The sequence below is a fragment of the Sebastes fasciatus genome, chromosome 19 (genome assembly GCF_043250625.1).
Source record: "Sebastes fasciatus isolate fSebFas1 chromosome 19, fSebFas1.pri, whole genome shotgun sequence".
Lineage (NCBI taxonomy): Eukaryota > Metazoa > Chordata > Actinopteri > Perciformes > Sebastidae > Sebastes > Sebastes fasciatus.
Genome location: NC_133813.1, coordinates 22,611,021 through 22,620,399, shown reverse-complemented (window position 1 = coordinate 22,620,399; position 9,379 = coordinate 22,611,021). Strand labels below are relative to the sequence as shown.

General features: G+C 38.9%; 1 protein-coding gene across 4 annotated transcripts in view; it reads left to right on the top strand.

The window, feature by feature from the left end:
• The first annotated feature begins 1,163 nt into the window (after window positions 1-1,163).
• The window catches only part of ric1 (RIC1 homolog, RAB6A GEF complex partner 1), a 43,253-nt gene continuing 35,037 nt past the window's right edge, over window positions 1,164-9,379 (top strand). For all 4 annotated transcript variants that reach the window (XM_074616955.1, XM_074616957.1, XM_074616956.1 and 1 more), the window contains exons 1-2: window positions 1,164-1,799; window positions 8,608-8,715. In XM_074616955.1, the coding sequence (XP_074473056.1) occupies window positions 1,659-1,799; window positions 8,608-8,715 (249 nt within the window). In that variant the 5' untranslated portion in view covers window positions 1,164-1,658. The remainder of the gene's footprint in view (window positions 1,800-8,607; window positions 8,716-9,379) is intronic.

The following is a 9,379-nucleotide window of genomic DNA, read 5'->3' as shown; positions in this document are numbered from 1 at the left end:
TTTTTATATTTATATTGCACTATCTCTTTTTTATTGTATTATCTTTTCATTAAGACCTATGGGATTGTCACAATCTAAATTCGTTGTCCTACACAATGACAATATAGGGTTTGAATCTTGAATCTTGAATTGAGTGGTACCAATCACTGCAAAAAGTAACCTTTATTAAATACAACACCAGTTTCCATTATGTCCAATTTAAGTAGGGATCCTGATTTGCTTTCTCCCTGCGATTTTTATGGCAAAACTGGGAATAAACGATGTAATACATTTACTTATTTAGTTACCTTTATTAAGGGTTTATAGATAGATAGATAGATAGATAGATAGATAGATAGATAGATAGTAACTTTATTGATCCCGAGGGAAATTCAAGTTTCCAGCATCACAGTTCAACAGTGCAAAACATGTTAATAAAAAGGCAGTAAAAAAGTTAGTAGTGCAAAGTACAAAGTACAAAAAAATATACCAGATATAAAAATACAAGGAGATGAAGAAAACTGTTAAAACTGAATATAGTGCAGGGTAACAGCTGTGATACACGACTATTAAAAAGTGAATATAGTGCAGAAGAGACTGTTAAAAACGAATATAGTGCAGTGTAACAGCTGTCATACAGGACTATTAAAAAAGTGAATATAGTGCAAAAGATACTGTTAAAAATTAGTATAGTGCAGTGTAACAGGTGTGATACAGGACTATTACAAAAGTGAATATAGTGCAGAAGAGACTGTTCAAAGTGAATATAGTGCAGGGTAACAATTGTGATACAGGACTATTAAAAAAGTGAATATAGTGCAGAAGAGACTGTTAAAAGTGAATATAGTGCAGTGTAACAGGTGTGATACAGGACTATTAAAAAAGTGAATATAGTGCAGAAGAGATTGTTAAAAGTGAATATAGTGCAGAGTAACTTCAGTAGCTTAGTCTATGAAAGTGCACTGTGTGCATTATTATCTGTTATTATAGAGGTGAGAGACAAAAGTGTGCTTTAATGTGACAGTGGATGCATTTTCCCTCCCTGCATGGTTTTTGCACATACTCCATTGAAGACATTTTATTTTGAAACCACCAGATGTCAGCGTCGAGCCACTTTTGCTGACATCCGGAGTGCTGACGTCACATGTCAACACCACGCAGTCGTCACCGTTCTGGACCAATCAGCGCAGAGTCCCAGAGGACTCTTGTAAAGATGGCGACGGTGAGGCACAGAGGAGTGAAACCTGGACGCGTTACCGTTATTAAACACCTCCGCTGGTCCAGACACCAGTAAGAACAGACACAAGCAGCGGGATAGCAAGTTAATCGACTCGTTTGTCGGCAGCAGCGAGCTGTGTGGTGCTGCGTGCCGTCGCTGTTCGCCGGTTCGCTTGTTGTTTTCGGTTAGAGACTGTTGCCTCGGATAGCTTCATTAGCTTCAAGTTGGAAAGCTAGCCCAGAGCTAACTAGCTGTGTAGCTCCACCGGACTGCTGGGAGCTCTCTGTCGCTTCATGGGATTCATAGAGTCACCAGTGTGATCACTGGACTGCATGTACATTGTTAAAGGTTTCATTTCAACGGAGGCCATGAGTCGCTTGGATTAAAGGTCGCTTTAGGAGGCATACCGACGGTCTGGCATTGCGACACACTGCTCTCGGTGTAGTGAGTTTTTGCCGTCATGTATTTTCTAACCGGCTGGCCCCGGAGGCTGCTCTGTCCGCTGAGGAGTGAAGAGGAGCCCTTCCACATCCAGCCCAGCTCCCAGAGGTTCTACTTCGCCGTGCTGTCAGAGACACAGCTCAGCATCTGGTTCAGTCGGGTAAGTGAAGGAAGGCAACCCATCAGCTGGTTCACTCAGCTGTCCCGACAAAAACAACTCTCATTTTAAGCATGTTTGCACAGACAGTATACGCGGTTATTATCACTCCCTCAAGCTACAGCCACCATCGTTTTATTATTTCCTTACACTTTGCACTACTGCGTGGCAATCTGGCTCTCTACCATTCGTGTCTTTTTTAAATGATGGCTAATAAACATGGAGAGCAGCAGCAACGCGTCATTAGTGACGACACCGCTGCTGGTGTTGACCTGGATGTGTTGGCAACCGGTGCCACCTCACACACACCTATTTCAATAAGTACTATCATAGATGACAGGTGACATTGTTACGCATCATTCCAGTGTGAGTCGCCAATATCCGTACACGTGTGCCTTTCACAAAGCCGTGGTTGTATCTGTGTGGCGTTTCAAGTCCCTCATTCTTGACAAAGGAACTGAAGTTCACCTGATGAATGCTTTAAGTTCAAAGTTTAAAGGTCCCATATTATAAAAAAGTGAGATTTTCATGTTTTCTTTATTATAAAGCAGGCTTAAGTCCTATATAAATACTGTGAAAGTATTGAAACGCTCAATCTACAGGGGAAATACACACAGCCCATATTCAGAAACTGCATTCAAAACAAGCTGTCAGGATTTCTGCCCATTTGTGATGTCACAGATATATATATATATATTTAGACCCTTTATACAATTTTAAACGTAAAAATTCTAAATGTGTCCCAGTTTACTCCTGGTTACAGTGTATGTGAATGTCATCAGCTGACAGAAAGTACACATGGACCCAAGCTGTTGCCTAGCAACGCAATTCTGTTGCAATTCCGTCAAAATGCACTAAAACGGAGCATTTCAGACAGAGGGTAAATACGGGCATATTCAGGCCAACAGTATGAGGAAAATAAAGGTTTTTTTAAACATTACAGCATGTAAACATGTTCTAGTAGAAACACAAAATACAAGTATGAACCTGAAAATTAGCATAATATGGGACCTTTAAGTTATTATCAGCATGGGATTTCCAATAGTGTAACCAAACATTGACTGACTGCATGTTGTGGTCTGTTCTGTCAGGCACAAGATATTTTAGGCTGCCATGCAGAGGTACATGATTATGTAAACAAGTGTCAGTCAGCACATCATTTGATCCTTTTATTTTCTATCCACAGCAGCATAATACAGAAGCAACATTTCATGCTGACTTGAAAACAAAAAGTTCAGCGACATGGGTTATATTTTCTCTAAATGGCCTCCATTTGGAGGCCAATGTGGACTTGTTCCCTTTTTCTATTTATGACAGTATTTTTAACATGAGGATATATTTGTAATCTTGAGCCAAAGCCTCGTTCAGTGGGATTTAAATCATGACTTCACCAAAAAAGGGCGTTGTGCTGAAACTGGTTCCCCTTACTAAATCTTGAACCCTGAAGTTGGTGGCCTTAAGCCAAGGGACCTGTGATGTTGGGATGTGATGTCCTCCGTGTGTGTGTGTGTGTGTGTGTGAGCAGTGAGGTGATATTTAAAGTCTGGCTTGGAAGGACAAAACTACAGAAATGATTAGCAATACTGTAAATCAGTGGTCTGTCAATGATGTGAATACTTTACTGGCTAATATGAGAGAGAGAAATGCAAATAATGAATATTCCTCAGAAAAGCTAGGTGTATGCTGGGAGGAGATGTAGGAGGGAACAATGTTTTCCACAACAATGGAACAAGTCATCGGGTTGGCATGAACTTTAAAACGTAGCACAGTGAAAAGTGGTGTGGAACAATCCAGTACAAAAAATGATTTTGACGTTTTGTCAGCAGAGCTGCAACGATTAATCGATTAGTTGTCAACTATTCAATTAATCGGCAACTGTTTTGATAATCGATTAATCAGTGTGAGTAATTTTTCAAGAAAGAAAAACTCAAAACTCTCTGATTCCAGCTTCTTAAATGTGAATATTTTCTGGTTTCTTTACCCCTCTATGACAGTAAAACTGAATATCTTTGAGTCGTGGACAAAACAGGACATTTGAGGACGTCATCTTGGGCTTTGGGAAACACTGATCGACATTTTTCACCATTTTCTGATATTTTATAGACCAAACAACTATCGATTAATTGAGAAAATAATCGAGAGATTAATCGACTATGAAAATATTTGTTAGTCAGTACTAGGATATAGACTGTCAACTGACACAGGTATTAAAGTGTCGTGTGATACAGTGCAGCTACCACAGATGCAATCTTTTTTTCACCATTGTCTATATTTATTCATTTGCTCAAGAGATATTTTAACTTCACAACAAAGACTATTGTCATCAGTGTGGCTGTCATGTCATCAGTTACTAGGGAACTTCTGCACCTAGTGTTTGGTGATTTCCCCTTCAGCACTGTTTCCAGGGCCAGCACCAGCATCTGATGTAGTGGAAAAGTCTTACGAAATTCCAAATATGTCCCAGTGCTGTGAACCCTGTGATCCCATCCTCATTTGTCTGAATACATCAGATTCTGCCATGCTGATATGGAAGGGGGGCCATTTGATTTTATAACATGCATTTGAGCACATTGTTTCTAGCGGTCTGTTTTCCACACAGCTTGTATATTATTGAGGTGTAGCAACAATGGATCAGGGTCACTGTTTATTTCCTGAGGCCCACACAGGATGTGACCATGTTTTCCTTCCCCTCTTTCTTAAGAACTTGTGAGTATCAATGAGGCGTCCAGGAAGAGGGTCGTGTCAGGAATGTCGATTGGAGCAACTTCTTCCTCTTGACATTCACCTTTCACATCTGTTCTGTCCATTATGTCATTTCAGTGCATTATGTCTACACACAGGAATGTAGTGGAGGGTTTGCTTACACAATTTTCCAGAGTAGTATATTCTCTGAATACATTTCTTAAAGCAAACACACATATGACTAGCTTGACCCTATATCAATATAATGTTGATTTGTTATAAGATTGTGATATTAAATTAGATATCTAGGGATGCAGCTAATGATTATTATCATTGTCGATTATTTTCTTGATAAATCGATTAGTTGTTTGGTCTATAAAATGTCAGAAAATGGTGAAAAATGTCAATCAGTTTTTCCCAAAGCCCAAGACGACGTCCTCAAATGTCTTGTTTTGTCCACAACTCAAAGATATTCAGTTTACTGTCATAGAGGAGTAAAGAATTATCTTAAGATATTACTCAAACCCATTAATGGATTATCAAAGTAGTTGGCGTCGATTAATTTGATAGTTGACAACTAATCGATTAATCGTTGCAGCTCTAATATAGTGTGAGTAACGGGTTATTGTAATTGTGATATACCAGCAATATTGTCCTCTACTGATCATAACTGTGTTACAGTTATGTGACACACATTTCTGAGTTTATTTGTCGTAGCTGATTGAAATAGTGAAAATGATTATAAAATCATTAAAGGCTAGAAAGTATATTTCTGTCTGTCATGCAGCAGAATAACTAGGTTGATACACTAAGTCAAGCGATGATAAGAAGCACGATCAATAGAAATATAATTTTCTTGATTTTAATGATTTTAACATGTTAAAATAATTTTCTTGTTTTCATAATCAAGAAAATTATATTTCTGTCTGTCATGCTTCATATCATAGCTTTAATTAGTGTATCAATATAGATATTCTGCTGCATTGTTCTTTTCATAAACACTGTTGCTCAGGTTATTTGGTGAATCAATGCGATTGTAAATCTGCCATTTCCCCTCCCAGGTTCCCCCTGTTGTTCTTAGCCCATCCTTTTGCCACCAGGTCTCTTCTCTTTAATCCCATATATCCTCGACCTCGGCCAGTGCAGCCTGAGCCCACCTAGTTCAGCCGAGGCGCAAACACGTAATCCGTGTAGCACAGTAGCTTAGCCTTGTAGTGGTTCTGCTCTGTCGCCCTGCTGCCACAGCTGTGTGGGAGCTCAGGATGTCTAGGAATAGAGAGATGGAGTTTGTTTATGGGGCGGCGCTGTTATGCAATAATAGCACCACGGTTGGCTCTGGGTGCCTGTGAAAATTAGCAACATCGTGTGTGTGTATGCGCATGTATGGTAGTTGTGTGTGTCATTATTTACGCTCCCTTGGGCTTTCTTCAGTTACACCAACTGACTGCATGTAATTGTGGTGGAGCATGGGAAATGGCAACGCAGGAGAAATACATGAATCACTACAAACCATTTCAGTTTTGGCTCAGTTGAAATAATGTGTACTTGTTTATTTGGGATGTTAAAACTCGGGTTGGCCTGTGTGTTAGTGGGCAACACACCTGCCTGTCTGCAGGGTTTGTGTGATGCAGTGAGTGACTTCCAAACCTGAACAATATCTTGAAAAGTAGAATAAGCAGTTATTGATGGATGACATTAACATGATGTATTTGTAGTTAGTGCAGATCAGGTTTGATGTATTTGTGTTGCAGAGACTGATCCAAACATACTTAATAACTGTCAACAAGTATTGTTTTGAATTATTAATGAGTAATAGTAGAAATGATGACAATTGTTTAGGAAAGGACCGACACAATGTTTTTCAGGTAGAGGGCATTGACCAAAGCAGTTAAGACAAACTTTGGTACAGTTAACTATTAGTTCAGCTGCAAAGAAAGCGTTTTGTAATGTGTGTAATGTAAACAAACATATTATCTATGTTGTACCGGAAGACCTTTTTGTGTAAATATTAAACATTTTATTGTCTTTTATTATGCCAACCAATAAAGGAAATACATGATGATTTGTATGTGTAAGATCAGGACAACAGTTGCTACAGAGTTTATCAGATGCAGATGGAAATTTTCAAATCAAGTGAACTGTTAATTTGATGGGGATAAAAACGGTTCTGCTTTTTCCAAACGTGTATGCTAGTTCCCAAATGTAATCATACAGGCTACCTCTAGAGTGATCTTTCCTTTAACATACAGATCACCTAGTAATCTGATTGTGATCTGATATTATTGCAGTTAGTAACAAGGAGAGAGGTTTTTCCTTTTCTGTTTCCCACAGTGCAAGCTTCACCAGTGCAGGTAGCACTGGCATTATTAAGATTTCATGTTACGAAAGGGACACTATCTGGTCGGAATACTTAAAACCTGCTCTCTCATTACGGTGAACGGGTACGAGGTCTAATTTTGCATAGGTGGAATTACACGAGACCTGCCCCTGCTTTTGTTACCAGACCATAGCCATTCAATGTGCAGTGTCCTCCTGGTTCACCTGTGATATCAAAGACTGTTACATGTCTGGGAACTCATTAAATGTGCAGTACGACTCAGTAATAATTCATTTTCAGTAATAATCTGAACCATAAATTCTCTACAGGGGGTTTCCACTGGTTGTTGAATAATGCCAACGACTCAAGAATCAGGCTTTGCCAGGTGTTGAGGTTTCTGGTGTTCAGAAACTGACTTTGTTCCCAGTGCTCCTCTTCAACCGCTCTTTTAACACCTGCTGACATTTTTCGGTCGAAGTTACACATTTAGAAATCATAAGTCACTCAATGATTCTTCTTTGACTGCATGTACACATACCGTGCTCATTGTTTGTGGTGTTATATTAGGGGATTGGAATGAACTGGTCGTCATGATTGTATTGCGATCCAGACGAATGGCTGCTGTAGTGATTCAGAGGGAAAATTAAGAGCAATGGCCTCAGGCAAAGTCCGCCTGTGTACGCCAGTTCATCTTTCCATCTGTGTTGCATGTATAAACAGTAGCCTGACCATGCTTTTGTTTGGTGGACTGAAAGATATTTATAATAAATGAGTCTCACAAGGTAAGAGTTAGCAGTTTAGCAACAGTTACGTCATGCCATTCTTTCAGGAGAGACTTTTATCTGTATTGCCTCTTTGCCAAAGAACCAACATTTGAGGCACTGAAATGAGTGGCAACAAATCCCTTTCCAGCACACTCTTTGACAAACACAGATATCACTTCCAGGGATAGGACGATATAGAATTTTATCACGGATCACGATAAAAAAACACTCAATATGTTGATCGTGGTGAACTTCCATTATCGGGATGATCGTAAATCTCCTCACAAGGGACTTGAAGAAGCGGTCTACTTTGCTATCATGGTAGAGAAGTGAAAAATAGAGCCTAATTTAAACAGGAATTATCATGTAAGAAAGAACAGACACACAATGTTGTTATTTTTTTATTTATTTATCCTTTATTTTCATAAATTTATTTATTTATACACCTTATGATTATCTTATTTAAGATTGTTTGTTTGTTTTTCACTAAAAAGGATGTTCACTAAAAAACGTGTTTCCTATCTGTGATGCATTAGTTTCTTAACAACATGTAAGGTATAGTGATCACAGTATATTTTAGTGCCTTTTTAAGAGTAGTAAGCATATTTTGATGTTGTATAATATCGTGAATCACAATTATTTTGGCCAGGATAATCGTGACATGACATTTTCATTTATGCCTACACTCTTCCAGTCAGCACTGAAAATGTTATTTTGCTTTATACATGTTTTAAAACATAATTCAGCTGAGTAGTTTTTTTTGATCAACGGTGGTGTGATTGTGTGTGTCCAGAGTTTCTATTCATCTTGTTTTGACCAACAGTTCAAAACCCAACAATATTCATTTTACTGTTAAAACAAGTAGAAATGTATCACATATGAGAAGCTAGAACCATCAAATGTTTCAATTCAATCTTTAGACATTTTTGCCAGTAGCGGTACATATTCTGTGGATGTTTTGTTTTTGGTCATGATATGTGGTAATCGGATGTCTGCGACCTGTTTAAAGTGCTCATTTTTTTCCCTCTTCCCTCTTCCCCACCCACAGCCCAGTGTTTTGATAGTCAGCTATATCGAGTCTGCAAAGGCGGCTGCCCAGTTCGGCTTCTACCAGAAGGCAGAATGGAAACCAGACGACTCCATGATCGCTGTGGCGGTGAGTACCGCACCCCACCACATCATCTCATATTTCCAGTTTAATTGACGCCCTTTTCCCCATGTTTTATATATCATGTCCTGTTTGTAGAAAACACTTAAAGGTACTATACGCACCTTTAATAAAATCCTTGTTAATAATGACACCTGTGTCTTTTAAATGAACTCATTCATGAACTCATCCTGTTGCACATGCTCATGCCCCGTAAGTGCGAGCAAGCGCCCTGGGCATCGGCAAAACAGTGACGTGACCTTACATTAAAATCATATATCGTTGAATAATGTTCTGTAATGTCCCTATATTTTATTTGGACCATTGGCTCCATCAGTTACAGCTAGCTGGCTAACCTTAGCTTAAGCACTCAGGACAGTATTTTTTTACATTGCTACACATAGTTGGTGCTTTAAGGGAGCTGAAGAGGGGCAAAGCACTCGAGAGTGCGCATAAATGTCATATCTTTTGGATTCAAAATGTTCTTAAACAGTCCACAAGCTGTTATAGGCAACCGAGAAAGTTGGGGGAACGTCTCAGTTTTTAAGATTCATTACAATCCGTTCACACATTGGCAATACAAAGCAATTAATACATGTACATTGTTACATATAGTACCTTTAAGTACATTAATTACTTGTATACTTAAGCCAACTGTCGGTCATCATGGGCT